At 43.5% G+C, this 15,805-nt stretch overlaps 1 protein-coding gene across 2 annotated transcripts; it reads left to right on the top strand.

The window, feature by feature from the left end:
- Positions 1 to 2,070: 2,070 nt before the first annotated feature.
- On the top strand, positions 2,071 to 7,955 carry SLITRK4 (SLIT and NTRK like family member 4; the record flags this gene model as incomplete). Of its 2 annotated transcripts, none has more annotated exons than XM_079727397.1 (2): positions 2,071 to 2,229; positions 5,389 to 7,955. In XM_079727397.1, the coding sequence occupies one exon, from the start codon at positions 5,439 to 5,441 to the stop codon at positions 7,953 to 7,955; it is 2,517 nt and encodes an 838-aa protein (XP_079583523.1). The 2 variants fall into 2 exon arrangements, with proteins under 2 accessions (XP_079583523.1, XP_079583524.1); XM_079727398.1 differs by lacking the exon at positions 2,071 to 2,229 and adding an exon at positions 3,101 to 3,128.
- Positions 7,956 to 15,805: the final 7,850 nt, after the last annotated feature.

Below are 15,805 nucleotides of genomic sequence, written 5' to 3'. Positions count from 1 at the left end.
GCCCCACAGGTACATCTGCTTGCTTACTAGGCTTATTAACTGAATGACCTATCTGCACGAAACTGGTTTAAATGTTCGCCATTCCTCAGGATATCCCTACCCTCCTGTGGAAGCATTAACAAATGGGGCCTGGACGACCCACACGCTGGATTTGCAACCTCTCGATATTTGAGATTCAACTGCTAAAGCCTCTTTGGTAGAGACATGACAATGACGGGGCTACTGAAGTGACTTTTCTTAGTCCGTTTCATCTCCTTGTCTGTCTCCCCGAGGTATCCCGTAGGTCTCTTTCCTTTTGCTCCTCCCAGACCCTTCCGCGCAGCCCCAAAACTCCAAACCTTGTCCCCCTTCTCTAAAGTCTCTCATTCACCGCCACCCTCCCGAACCAAAGTCCCCTCCCGGTCACAACCAAAGCCCGGAGAAATGGAACGCTCACAATGCCTCCCTTATAGGGCTTGAGCTGGGAACTGGGCATGCTCAGTAGCTAAAGCAGATTTTTTTTTTTCTTTTTTCTTCTTCTTTTGGTCGCAAGTGCGGCATCTCTCTCAGTCCCACACCTCTCTTTCCTACATCCCTGTCCCCTCTCCCCACCCCCAGCCCCTTAATCAACCACGCTTAACCCGTTCCACACCGAAGGCTCGCAGAGTTCTGAGGTGCAGAGAATTAACCCGTCTCCTAAGCCCACTAAATAGTCTCACTTTGGGCTAAAGCTTCACACTTTTGCCTTAAAGCCCCCAGCCCCTTACGCGCAGACAGGTAGGAGTAGTGCGAATACTACTGGCTCCCGGGAAACTGGTCCCAAGAAGGCTCCATCCAGGATCGCCCTTTACCGAAGAAGTATTCCCGGAGCCCTCTGTTCTGCGGGGGTGACAATTAGCCAAAGGTACCGTACCCGTGATACAAAGCCCAAGTGCGACTGTTGCCTTGAATGTCATTGTTGTTGACTCACCCCCCTCGATCCTGGAATTATTCAATTCCGCGTAGACTCGACGCCCCTATCTACCTCCCTCGACCCCCCTTCCCCCAGGCTCTCCGCTGTTTCTTTGGCTTTGCCGGGGTTCTTGGTTGCTCTCTCAAAGGAACGCCCCGGGTGTGTGTGTGTGTGTGTGTGTGTGTGTGTGTGTGTGTGTGTGAGTGTGTGTGCGCCTTGGTTCTTAGGGGACTGGAGGAGGAGAAAGGACTCGACTGTGCGTGTATGTGGCGGGGGGATGGAGGCTGGCGCGCCCGCGTTAGGGGGCTGGGGTCTCTACGCGGCAGGAAAGGGGTCGCTCCTCCCTAGGGGGTGTTTTAGGCAAAAGGAGGGGGGATGCCGGGAGGAAAGTGCGCTGTCTTTCCCGATGTGTGGGTAGAAGAGGAATCAAGTGGGGGTGTCTGGATGGAGGACTGGGGGAGGCCTCGGGAATGTGCTGCGGTCGAGGTGCATGAGTGTCGGGAGGTAGGTTTGCGTGCGTGCCCGGTGGCGGGGGGGGAGGCGGGGGCGGGGAATCAGCGCTTGTATGTAAAGGTGCAGCCCGTGTGCGAGGGGCTGGGTGCGCGCGCGGTGTCTGGCCGGGGGCGCGCGCGCGCGCGCCGCTGCCCGCCTGCTCGCCTGCGAGGGCTGCTCTTTGGGTTTGACGGGCAAGCGGGCGCGGAGGAGCTCGAGGTCGAATCGCATATAGACCGTTGCGGAAACTGCAGCGCGGATCGCGGCGCGGAGGGCCCTGCGGGAGCCGCCGGGGTCCGGAGGTGGGTGAATTTCCAGCGGGGGCTGCGGGAGCTGCACCGACACGCGCGGCCTCTTCCCCCAGCTCAGCCCGGCAGCGCGCGCGTGTGTGTGAGTGTGTGTGTGTTGTGCGGGCGCGTGCGCGTGGAGGGGGGCAGGTAGCTTATTATTTTTAGTTTGGGTCGTGTTGGTTTGGGGCGAGCGGAGTGGCCAAAGCGGCTGTAGTGGCTACCTCCCGCCTCCCGCGCGCCGGGCTTGCCTGCCCACGGCGCGGTCGCAAGTCCCTGAGGACCAAAAGAATCTGGTGTCCTTAGCATCGCTGCCCCCCGGGCGGCCGGGGCGACAGGGAAAGTGTCCTGTCTACGGTGATGAGGGCTGTCGGGGCCGCTGCGCTGGGCTGGGCTTTGTTTTCTGCGTCCCCCTCGCAGGCACTCCAGGCGAACGTAGATCTGGGGCTCCAGGCAGTGGCCCGCGAGCTGGTCGGAGACTGCCGGCACCCGGCAAGACAGGGAATACGAGAGAGGCCGGTGGGTAACTCATAAAGCCCTGCAAAGCCGGGCAAGCGCTGGCAGCGCGACTTTGCAAGATGCCCGAATGTTGAGCTGATTTCTGGCTTAGTGACAGCAGCATTATGTGGCTGGCCGGCGCTGGGGGAAGGGTAGGGGTGGGCGCGCAAGGGGGAGCCTGGGCCGCCGCTCTCGGCCACGGAGCCGCGGGGTCACTCTGCCTGTGACAAGCGGGCTAGTGACGCCCCAGTGGCCATCACCCTCGTGGCCAGAGCCGGCCACCTCTTCCACCTCAACCACCGGACGCCCGGGTCTATTAGAGGCCGACGGAAACTCCAGCAGCTGCCCCTTGTGGGACTGGAGCGTGCGGAGAAATGTGTGCGCAGCGGGGCCGAAGGCCCCCGCGACATCCCGAGCGGTCCCCGCCTCCGCTGCCCGGCTCACGAGGCTGCCGCTCGGGCCCGGGACCCGGGAGTGGGCTGCGTGTCGGCTCCGGGCACCGAGATGCGGCAAAACATTGCGGTACGCGCCATCGCCGGCGACCCCTCCAGCCGCGTCGCTGCCGGCCCGAGGTAGCGCACAGGGGGCGGCGGGGACCGCGTCTCTCCGCGAAGCCCCCCACGCGCGCCCTAGGCGGGAGGGCGTAGGTTTCCCGTGCCGGCTCCTGGGAAGCCACCTCGGCCCACCCTCCCCGGTCGTCGGCCCCTGCAGGCCGGGTCCCTCCGCGCGGAAGCGGAGCGCCAGGCGCGGCGCTCGGGTGGATGCCGGATTTGTGGTAAGGCCAGGTTTGTGCAGTCCTGGCCGGCCGTGGGAGCCGGGAGTCCTGCGCGGCACAGACAGCGAGAGACCGAGAGGTGGATAGGGAGATGGGCCGCCCTGGTCACCCCGAGAGATGGCTTTTGGTACTCAACTCATACTTTGTGGGTTTGCTTTTTTCTTTTTGCCTTCCCCCCTCCCCCGATTTTAAAATGTACATGTTTTAGTGGTACCATGTGAAGATGAGGTTTCTTTCGCTTCATTCATTGCCCCTTTCCCTTTTGGGGGGCTCCCTTCTCATTGCTCTTTTTCTTCCTCTCTCCACTTCTCCTTGGTCTCTTGTCCTTTCAGTCCCTCTTCCCCTCTCTCCTTGGCGGATCGACTTCCCCTCTCCCTTGCTTGATCCTCCAGCTGCCTGCGGCTTCTGTTTCATGGGAGCTGCATTTGGGAACTTCTAGCTCGTCCTTGCGCTTTTTTCGCCCCTTGCTACTTAAAGTAGAAATGACGAGGAGGAAGGCAGCTCCTTATGCAATTTCGGATCTGTTGATGCTCCTTGTTCTTGTGTTTTGTACTGAATTCAGGTATTCAGGTGTTCGGTTTGCTTTGGTGGCTTTTGAATTTCTTTGCGCGGGGCGGGGGAGGTGGGGGAGGGTGGGGGTAGTAACAAGAAAAGACTAATGAACCAGACTAGCTGTTGAAAACCAGATCTGTAGGAAGGCCAAAGAGCATGTGAAATTTTGATTTGACAATGAAAGTTAGTTTGGATGATGTCATACTTTAAAATTATGATTTCTTTCTGCACTGCCAATCAAGCTATCACTGTGAATTGGGGAAATGCACGTCTATATGACAGCCAAGGAGCATCTCGGCAGGGCCGGCTGTATTCCGAACCAAACTACTCAAAATGTAAATCTTCGTGGGTCGTGGCTAACGAATTGTCTACCTTGAGGCATGTTCGGTTTTACCACTAGCTGATTCCTCGTGGGCAAAATAAACAAAGGAGTTTCTGAGTGACACTTCTCTCCTTGTATCATTCCCTCATTGTGTGTTCCTGAGTAATTTATTTATTTAATTAATATTTGGTGGTAACCATATTGAAATTGCGGCCAGCTTCCCATTCCAGATGGAAAACACTCACACGGCTAAAACTGCATCAGTAAAATGCACAGTGCTTGCTGTTCCTTTTAATCTTTTCCATGAAGCATCACATATATTTGTATATGCATGCAGTATGGAAGGACTTGGCAGCCACGGGTTAATTTGCTAAGCATGAAACTCCACTAAGTGATTCTGGATTTGGTTGTAGACAGGGACAGGGGGTGGTCATATTGGGAGGGGGGTGTTTGGGAACTGATGATTTTAGGGCAAGCATTGGCTGTGCTAAATGTATCTGGCGCTGCAGATAAAGGCACCCGGGGATTGTAGTGTGTGAACTCCTCTTCATCAGCAGTGGCGGTCTCTGGTCCAAGTGAAGGAGATCAGCATCTGAGCCAAGCTCAGTCGGACCTGGGTTCAAAATGGCACACAGAGGAATGGGAGAGGGCCAGGGAAGCAGGAGAGCCAGTTTTTGGGGGTGGGAAGGCTGTCTGGACATCAGCTAGGCAGTGCAGGGGCAAGCAGGTTTCTCTCCTGCTTTCGGGGGCCCAAAGACAGAAGGCATTTTTCCCCCTGCTTGGGAAATGACTGACAGGAAGCTAGATACCATGTATTTACCTGAAACTCAAATTTGGCCGTCTTCTACTTGGTTATTTTTCTGGAACCTCACAGGGTCATCTGTGTTTTTATTTTTTGTTTTTTTACAGTGTAGAGCAGTGTACAGGAGTGAACTGATTCATGGCAATGTGCTCACCTCTGGCTGAAGCTCAGACAAGTATATTTCTAGGGTTTCTTCCATCTTGATCTTTTGACTGTCCCCTCTACAGCCACCCAGTCCTCCCATCACCATCCTTCATGGAACCCAGGGCCCTAATGTCTTCTCTGCCTGGCTTCCTACCAAGCTGAAGCCTAGAGAGTAGACATTTACAAATTGAAATTCCTTTGTGGTGCTATAGTTGATGTTCTGCAATCAGTCATTTGAGTCGCCAATAGGAAGCTTAAGGTCTGGATTCAAGGGTGAAATTTGGTGGTCCAAGTAAAAAAAACTATTTTCAGATTGTTCAGGTTTAAGCATGATCAGCAATCTTTTTTCCTGTTGTTTGTTGTGTGTTCTGCACATGTAAGATTTGTATAAACTACAGGCACAGAAATAAAATGTATGGTATTTTTGGTGGTTCTTGTTTGACTGAGTGAGAATACTTGGAGTTTTGGGTGCCTTAAGAATACAAAGCTAATTATTATAGCCATGTGTTCGCTATGGTATGATTTAAGCACAAATTCTTCTTCAAGTAATGATCATTGAAAAAATGTTTTCTTTTTATTTTTTAGATTATTTCTCTTTATTCAGAAGCATAAAGTTGTTTGCTGATTGCAAGAAGATGTTTCTTTGGCTCTTTCTGATTTTGTCAGCCCTGATTTCTTCAACAAATGCAGATTCTGACATATCGGTGGAAATTTGCAATGTGTGTTCCTGCGTGTCAGTTGAGAATGTGCTATATGTCAACTGTGAGAAGGTTTCAGTCTACAGGCCAAATCAGCTGAAACCCCCTTGGTCCAATTTTTATCACCTCAATTTCCAAAACAATTTTTTAAATATCCTCTACCCAAATACATTCTTGAATTTTTCACATGCAGTATCCCTGCAGCTGGGAAACAATAAACTGCAGAACATTGAGGGAGGAGCCTTCCTTGGGCTCAGTGCATTAAAGCAGTTGCACTTGAACAACAATGAATTAAAGATTCTCCGAGCTGACACTTTCCTTGGCATTGAGAACTTGGAGTATCTCCAGGCTGACTACAATTTAATCAAGTATATTGAACGCGGAGCTTTCAATAAGCTCCACAAACTGAAAGTTCTCATTCTTAATGATAATCTGATTTCCTTCCTTCCTGATAATATTTTCCGATTCGCATCTTTGACCCATCTGGATATACGAGGGAACAGAATACAGAAGCTCCCCTATATCGGAGTTCTGGAACACATAGGCCGTGTCGTCGAATTACAACTGGAAGATAACCCTTGGAACTGTAGCTGTGATTTGTTGCCTTTAAAAGCTTGGCTGGAGAATATGCCATATAACATTTACATAGGAGAAGCTATCTGTGAAACGCCCAGTGACTTATACGGAAGGCTTTTAAAAGAAACCAACAAACAAGAATTATGCCCCATGGGCACAGGCAGTGATTTTGACGTGCGAATCCTCCCTCCGTCTCAGCTGGAAAATGGCTACACCACTCCCAACGGTCACACCACCCAAACGTCCTTACACAGGTTGGTGACCAAACCACCGAAAACGACAAATCCATCCAAGATCTCTGGAATCGTGGCAGGCAAAGCCCTCTCCAACCGCAATCTCAGCCAGATTGTCTCTTACCAAACCAGGGTGCCTCCTCTTACACCTTGCCCAGCACCTTGCTTCTGCAAAACCCATCCTTCAGATCTGGGACTGAGTGTCAACTGCCAAGAGAAAAACATCCAGTCCATGTCTGAACTGATACCGAAACCTTTAAATGCCAAGAAGTTGCACATCAATGGCAACAGCATCAAAGATGTGGACATCTCCGACTTCACCGAGTTTGAAGGACTCGATTTGCTTCATTTAGGCAGCAATCAGATTACCGTGATCAAGGGAGACATATTCCGCAATCTCACGAATTTACGCAGGCTGTATCTCAACGGCAATCAGATCGAAAGACTCTATCCCGAAATATTTTCAGGCCTTCATAACCTGCAGTATCTGTATTTGGAATACAACTTGATTAAGGAAATCTTAGCGGGCACCTTTGACTCGATGCCAAACTTGCAGCTCCTGTACTTAAATAATAATCTCTTAAAGAGCCTGCCCGTGTACATTTTCTCAGGAGCACCCCTTGCTAGACTGAACCTGAGGAACAACAAGTTCATGTACCTGCCTGTCAGCGGGGTCCTGGATCAGCTGCAGTCTCTTACACAGATCGACTTGGAGGGCAACCCATGGGACTGCACTTGTGACTTGGTGGCATTAAAGCTGTGGCTGGAGAAGCTGAAAGACGGGATTGTCATGAAAGAACTGAAGTGTGAGACACCTGTGCAGTTTGCCAACATCGAACTGAAGTCTCTCAAAAATGAAATCTTATGTCCCAAACTCTTAAACAAGCCATCGGCACCCTTCACAAGCCCTGCACCTGCCGTTACATTCACCACCCCGCTGGGGCCCATTCGCAGTCCTCCTGGTGGTCCAGTGCCTCTGTCGATTTTAATCCTCAGCATCTTAGTGGTCCTCATCTTAACTGTGTTTGTTGCTTTTTGCCTTCTTGTTTTCGTGCTGAGACGAAACAAGAAGCCCACGGTGAAGCACGAAGGCCTGGGGAACCCCGAGTGTGGCTCCATGCAGCTGCAGCTGAGAAAACACGACCACAAAACCAACAAAAAAGACGGACTGGTCACAGAAGCTTTCATTCCACAAACCATAGAGCAGATGAGCAAGAGCCACATCTGTGGCTTGAAAGAATCCGAAACCGGGTTTATGTTTTCTGATCCTCCAGGCCAGAAAGTCATGATGAGAAATGTCCCCGACAAGGAGAAAGATGTATTGCATGTGGATACCAGGAAGAGACTGAGCACCATCGATGAGCTGGATGAATTATTCCCGAGCAGGGATTCCAATGTGTTTATTCAGAATTTTCTCGAAAGCAAAAAGGAGTACAATAGCATAGGTGTCAGCGGCTTTGAGATCCGCTATCCTGAAAAACAACAAGACAAAAAAAACAAGAAGTCACTGATAGGCGGCAACCACAGTAAAATAGTTGTGGAGCAAAGGAAGAGCAGCGAGTATTTTGAACTGAAGGCAAAACTCCAGAGTTCCCCCGACTACCTACAGGTCCTTGAGGAGCAGACAGCTTTGAACAAGATCTAGGTCATGCAATCTTACTTCCTACAGAGGACATTTATTTAATGATGAAAGTGCCTTTTGTTGACTTCTAACTTCCAAATACTATATTATCAATAGGCATAGAGGCAGGTGTTTCCAAGGGTGTCTCATTAACTGTAGCTGCAAAGATGTGTCCCGTAGAAGAGAATTCCCTTAATAGATTTTACTACATAAATCCTATACTGTGGAGTCCTGTGGGGATACTGCAAACTCTATTGCCAAAGGGATGCTTTATATACATAATTCACTGAATTTAACCTCAAGAGGCAAATCTGTTTTGTACCCCAATGCAAAACCTTCGTCTCTTTGTGCTCTGTAAAGCAAACTCAAGAAAACTGTACCAGTGTTTGTACCTCAGCTGGGTCCTTCATCTTGCACGTAGATTCAGTTGGTGGAACTGGAATATTCCTTTTGATTTGTGGCATTGTAACAACTCTGTGTAAAGATTCTCTGAAAAGTTAAAAAAAAAAAGCATGCCAAGAGAGAACATTCGATAGTATCTGTAAATCGGTAACCTTTATGGCCTGCATCTTGAAACTGCTGGATTTATAATGTTAAATTGTGCAAATATTTGTTTAAAATATACCATGCATTACATAACTATAAAATAAATTTGAACACTTTAAGCATTACCTGTCTAGACATAAAACCTAAAAGAGAAAAAAAAAATCAACGTGAGTTACCTAGCGTTTGCGGTGATCTGAAGAAATACGTGATGTTTATCAGAATTAAACATGGCTCAAATTCAACTAATATTAGAGTTTGTTCTCAGTTATGTGAAATACCCACAATCCTTAAAGGTTGTCCAAAATTAGCAAAGTGCTTACCGTGTGAGCGCACCCAAAGCTATTTTTGTAACATAATTCATATTTATGAAGTACTTTGTATACTAAATAGGAAAATATGTACTCCTTAATCTGTATTTAATATGCCTGACTTGTTTTCCTGGTCACAGGGAATTTATCAATAAGTAAACATTTAGACAGCAAAAATATACCAAACTGAAACTGAAGCTTATGTGTACAGAAATATTCTGGACATTGTGATCAAGTATCATTTAAAAACAAAACAAAACAAAAAAACACACAAAAAACAAAAGTACAAAAAAAATAGTTCTGTGCTATTCTTGAGAATTTAGCATATTATCTTCAGATTTGTTACCAACTGTGCATTTTAAAATAGGTTCCTTTGTTTTATAGACTGTGTGGGGCAGTTGTCATTTGCCATCGCTTGTCTTGCTTTTCAGGATCCTATGAACAGAATTCAAATAGTTTTCACTACAAATATTTAAAAAATTAATGAGTAAGGTTAATAGTTATATCTTGTATGCATCAGTATCCTGTTCTTTCATCATCTGACTACTATCAGATAATCAAGTAGAACAGTAAACATCATGGTGATCGTGGCTATCAAAGCCACACTGTAAAATGCTTTCATTGGTCTCAGATTAGTTCACAGTCTGCAAGTACAAATGATATGCCACTGTGTTTGCTTGTGCTGTTAACTTCTAAGTCAAAATTGGTCAAAGGAAGGAAGCACTTGATCATGGGAGATATTTAAATATTTTTAGGTTCACCTGATTAGCAAAGGAACATCCTGAAACACACTGCCTTCTTGGCCTGCCTGCATATGTATATTTTTCCTGCTCCATGTCTTTATAATTACTGTATTGATCAGTAAGGTGACCAAGAAGGTAAATGTAGGCATTCTTCATGAATTTCAAGTGGCACATGTTTTGGTGCAGCTTCTAAAATGATATTATGGTTAACGTCGTAACAGCAGTCCCTTTATTAATGACTAATTCCAGGGCTTTATGTGTTTGTTGCGAGATAAAAAACAAACAAACAACTTGGCATTCTTGGAGGTGTGTGTGTGTGTGTGTGTGTGTGTGTGTGTTTGGGTGTACATGCATACATATAGATAATTTGGAGATTTTTGTTAAATAGCAAAATAAATTGTCTCCATATGTATGTGCTGGTGCTCTTAAAACTTTAATGTGTAATTTTAATTTTCATGACAATGTCTGTGAAAACTTTATATGAATATTAAAAATAAATAAATACTTGCTTTCTTATCTTGAAAGAAAAGACATGAAGATGTGTGCCCAACAGCCTGTTTGCATCTACAATTTCATACGAACTTTTAATACGCCATTACCATGCTTGCATGCATCCATGGATTAAAGGGCTCCTAATGCATACTGATAGGAAAAAGACGGGAAAGCTGCAAAGAAAGTTGTAGTTTATTCTGTCCATAAAGTCTGGATTGAGGAATCTTAAGTAGGTGCTTATGGGAGGAGCCGGAAAGCTCTATCCATGATCCAGGGATGATAGGTCATTGGGATGATGACTTTTATTCAGTGTGGTGATGCTTTGAAGAGGTTTCAGTGGCAAGAGTACCTGCCTCCATCTCAGAGCTTGCTGTAGCGTATTGGCTATCTCATACTCTTCTTCTGAAAGGTATAAATGTTCATCTTTTCCAAAAAAAAAAAAAAGAAAAAGTAATTTAAATGTATGTGGTTCTTTGGAGGTTCTAATTGTAAGTGAATGACAGTAACAAATCCTTGGTTAAGGCTGATCTATTTTCCTTAACTGAAGTCATTGTGCCTACCTTATACAATGTATATGAATTTACATCTGTCTCTCATTAGTTCTACTTATACATTTTATGATAATGTAGTTAGGCATAAGTTTTGAGTTGAGTACAAGAGCAGTTAAAATACTGTTATCTACATTGTGTTGGTTTCAACTATAACCTTGATAGTTAGTTTAACCCCTTGAGGAATGATCTATATGTTGGTACAGCATTTTTAGTGGAATTTGATTCAAATCTAGAAAATCCAAGAAGAGCTCATTTCTAATGTGGTCTGACACATCATGGGCTTCTTGGCATTGTATCATGTGTTTGGACTCTGTTAGAATGGTGGCAAAGGCAATTAGATCCTTTGAAATCAGTGAAGAGGTGGAGATAATATGTCCGTGGAATATAAATCAAGTTTTAAATTATTTTTTTATGAAATCAATAAAGATGATTCCATTCTTTAAAAGGAAATCTTTGTGTAATTTTATGAGAAAGCAGCTATTAAAATATGGTGATTCAAGTCTATAAGTCAATTTATATTCTATATTTAGTTTTCCTTTCTGAATGATAAAGTGAATAAATATATTAATAAGAAAATCATTTCAAGACCAGCTTTCTTTTGTTGGTTTTAAAAAACAATTTCTTTAAGCCATAAGGATGCATACATTACACAGGGCATGGCCTCATGAGTAACGTCAACAGGTATTGCAGAAATAACAACACATCTAGAAATGTATGGCAGTAATATTAATCTATGATATCTTTTGCATGATTTGTACATTGACATTGTATGAAATGAGCACAGTGAGTTTTTGTTGTTGTTGTTGTTATTGTCGCATCCAAAGAGCTGGGGAGAAAATATATTAAGAATGTATTTATAATCACTATTTTGAAATAAAGTAAAGAAAACACATTGTATTGTTTTTACCCTGATTTGATTATTAGTATTTAGGTTAGTTTATAAGACAAAAATCAAGTAATGCTATAAAAGCTAATGTAAATCACAGAAAGGAACTGTTTTAATGACTTTTGTTTGCTTTTAATAACATCAAGGTATTAGAGAGACTTTATTAAATGCCATTTTTATGAAAGTATTAATAAAATTGTTTGCTACAATGGTATTTCTGAAGCAACACTTTGTTAAATATATTTATCTTTCCACTATTTTTCAGAAGAAATAAAGCAGTACCCAAATTGATCTTTACACCCAGATTTGAGGGTAAGACACAGAGCTTTAGAATACTGTTTGTATTAAACTTAATTGCTAAATCTATATTAAGAGATGTTTTCCTTTCGAACATCTTTGCAATTTGTATTCCTTTCCACTGGCAGCCTCTTTGGAGAAGAGCCAGACAGTGCCAAGGTCAACATGCTTTGATTCTTCCCCATTCCCAGGAATCAGTTGGAATCTGACATAACTGCAGATAAGCAAATATTACTATTCAGTCTTAACTATTTGAATACTTTTAGAAAACTTCAGGTCCTCTATAATCCACGGCCAGCTTGATTGGTTACAGTTAATTATCCATTTCTGGGGTTGACTGATTTTTATTTGGTTCTTTCAAAGATGACCAAAATCATCAATCCATTATTTGGTTGAGAAAAATAAACCAATTGCATTATGGTTAATTTGAAGGCAGGAAAAATTATAAACAGGCCAATAAAGTGGACTTAAGGCATGTTTTCTTATGGGAAGAGATGGAAAGACAGAGGGAAACAGAGTGAGAACATAAATTAACATTGCTGTGGTCTAGCTCTATAGCCAGCTATGCTGAAGACCAGAACAGTATACATAGCACGTATGAGTACTTCTGGCCTAAATGTTATATGTATCACAGGAAATACATCACGTGATGGTGTGACATTTTAGTTCTTTTTGAGTACTGAGCACAGGGCTTTGGGTCCCAGCCAGTCAGTTATATAGACAAGAGGCATCAAATAAAGGTTTGGCTTCATTTCCAGTGCTCGGTCAATTAGTCCCTATGGTCAGATGGGCTGAGCTAAAATATCCTGCTTGTGGCTTCATTTACCGGGAATCACTGGCAACAAATCTCAAGTTCAATTGTTAACCTTCAATCTCAGATTTGCTGGGGAATCTGTCCTTTGTTAAATTAAAAGCAAATGGGAGGCTAAATGAATTTTAATAATTTATTTTGTACAAAACTGCCCTTAGTCTAATTTGAATTTCATTTGTTTCAGTTTCCACTGGTTGATAAGATTGCATTTTAGAAAGGTTACTCAAGGAAGGAAAACTGCGTTGTCTATCTCGTATGAAACTCTATGACTTTTTAATTCTTTAAAGATTATTTTTAGCCTGTTGTTCCTATGTCTACAGAGGAAAAATGAACGAGGGCTCTGAGACAACTACTTGAATACTTTGAGCCCAATAACTGCTACTGAGAATAAAAAGATTCAAATGTTTCATTAAATCATAATTAGTAGATCCGCTGACTATAGAACCCAGAACCAGGAAAGAATTACTCAGCCCTCCACCTTCGTTTGCTTTTGTATACGCTGGCTAAATAGAAATTCTGGTGATTCAATAATACAACAAAAATGAGAAATTACTTGTTTAACTTAAAAAACTCATGAATAAGGCCCTCAGAGAGATGATCTGAATATGTAATGAAAAATATAAAATATCACTCTCAAATTAGCTATAGGAAGCAAATAGTCATCTAAAGTACCTAAACAATCTATTTCTCTTAGTTGGCACCTCACAAATACTAGCTTGTGTCATACACCGCTGGTTACCAGCCTGAGGAAGCCATGTTGGGCTCTGTTCTCCCTACTAAGACTTGCAATGTATATTTCCATCATTGTTCCATGTAAACTGAACCATTGTGGTAAAATTCTGGAGTTGATACTCAGTAATTTTAATGCTGTTTTCACTAATAAAAGTCTTTCCTTATAGGTCATATTTGTAGCCATTCAGTGTGTTTATTAGTGTGACATTAGTAAAGCTCAACATCAAAAAGAAATGCAAATAGTCTGGTTTTTAGATGATGCGTTGTTCCATTAGTTTATACAGCAGGCCAGGTCTACCTACCTACCTACCCCCCCCCACACACACACAGAGGAATACACGCAAAGAGTGAATTATGCACAAAGGAAATTATTTAGTTGATGTAAACAAATAAAATGTTTCTGTCCTGACTATGTAGAGTTTTCAAATCAAAGTAGGTATTAGGGCCCAAATGACAACTTGCCTTCTTTTTGCTTCACTTTAAATTGCAGCCTGACCACTGTGGCATAGATAGTAGAAATTAGGCCCTGTTTATCTCCCTGGACTTCCTTGGATTTCAGTAATGTCTACTGTCTTGAGATTTGCTTTTGATTTTCCTTATTTGTTAACTTTATCATAATTATCATCCTCAGTCTCTAAGCTTCCTTGTTGTATAGCGCAATATGGAATTGCCAGGTAACCAACCATGGTGCAAATCAGTGTGGCTACTACCTTTCACAAATATTATCCAGAGAACGAGGTAGGGACATCTAGATCCAAAATGAAGAACCCCAGGGTGAGGGTTTGATCTGAAATTATTAGCACATGGAGGTTAAAAAAAGAAGAAAAAGCAGATTGAAAATGACTGAGCAAAGAGCTCTGGCAAATGAGTATTAAGAGAACAAGAATCATGGTAAAATATGTCAAATCTTAGCCTCCTTTCTCCCTACTCTCTCTCTGCTTCATTTCTTTTAGATATATAGGAAATCCAGGCTGTATCAACACAACACTAGTAATTCAGGTTTTTAAAGAATTCACTGGTCAATGAAAACAACTTAGTTACCTTTTCAGCCTCCACGGATTTTTTTCCTGGGATAACTGTCATCATGGACTGACTTATAGTCAGGGCCTCCTGGTGCAGCTCTAGCTGTAAAAAAACCCAATAAATAGCAAATGTGTTTAATGAGAATAGGAGGTGAAACATGCATATTACATACAGTGACTTTTGATAGGAAGCAAAATAAGTCGATACAAATATTTGGGTTCCTAATCTTGTGGTAAAAAGCTGCTAGGGCCTTTTGGTTTGTTTTCAGAAATTGTATTTCAATACAAATTACCAAGTGCATATTTCAGAAGCCATTTCCTGCTAGAACCCCCAGGAAGCCATGTCTCTGCCATGGGTCCCCTTGCTCCATAGCGGGATGTGTCACATTTGCCAAGTCCTCCCTGCTGGAAATTCTTCTCTTCTGCTGTTGTAAACAGCCAGCATCATCTATGGCATGGGCTAGTTTAGGGAGATTTTTTTTTCACTGTTGTTTGATTGTTAGTGGCAGTACACAAAAAATCTAGGATTCTATGTCCAAGCATCTATTTGCCTTTGTAATATCACAACTAGAGACCATTCCGTTGTATGTATTTCCCACATTGCTATATTTGTTTTTATTTACCAGTTATCTTCCACCCCACAGCAGCTACTGGTTGTTTTATTCATAGCTCTGTCAAAGTGGAGGGTAATCTCCACCCTGGAAACTCACAGTTATTTATAGAAAGAATCATCACACTTCTATCTGCTCATTTCCTTCTATAACTTCTAGAAATATAGAAAATGTAGTACACTAAGTGATTGATTTAAAAAGAAGTCTTGCTGACACAAAAATAATTATAAGAAGAGAGAGTGAGTTATCAGGAAACAGGTCAACGTTAGGATTTCTTGCATTTTAGATTTCCTTGCATCGGAATTGGAGCGCAATGCTTTCTCTCCTGAGCTGGATTCAAAGAAATCAGGTTGCACTCTGGAGTCCCTGCAGTAACTCAAGTAGTATATTATTGCTGATATGTGGGCAGGCTTGCCATGTGTTGCTTATAAACTTGGCTGTTACTTTTTCCTTGCACCCTCTATTTCAGGAAATATTCCTTTGCTCAGATTTGGCACCATGAAAATTCACAAAGCATATTTTTTTCTAGATGTAACTAAGCAGTTCCACAGAAATATGTATTGTAAACTGGATAAAACCATCGGGATTAAGAAGAGAACTAGTGTGTCCTTAGGAAAAGAGGGATATTAAGAGAACCCCAATACAGGCATTTTATTAAAATTCCAGTGAGATCACCTTCCTTGGAACTTGTTGACTTTTTGTAGGCTTCAATGTGTGCATCGTGAGAGAAGTAGGACTCTGCACAATCCTCTTGGTCGCCTAGACTGTGCCGCAGTGTAGGATGTGTGAGCAGTAACTTGGTTATTTAATCCCAAATGCATATCTGATTTCAGCTGCTCATTTGAATGTAAACATATTGGAGAACAACAGTTTCT

Source organism: Hyperoodon ampullatus (assembly GCF_949752795.1).
Source record: "Hyperoodon ampullatus genome assembly, chromosome: X".
Classification (NCBI taxonomy): domain Eukaryota; kingdom Metazoa; phylum Chordata; class Mammalia; order Artiodactyla; family Ziphiidae; genus Hyperoodon; species Hyperoodon ampullatus.
The sequence above is the reverse complement of the archived record's forward strand: the minus strand, read 5'-3'. Positions and strand labels throughout refer to the sequence as shown.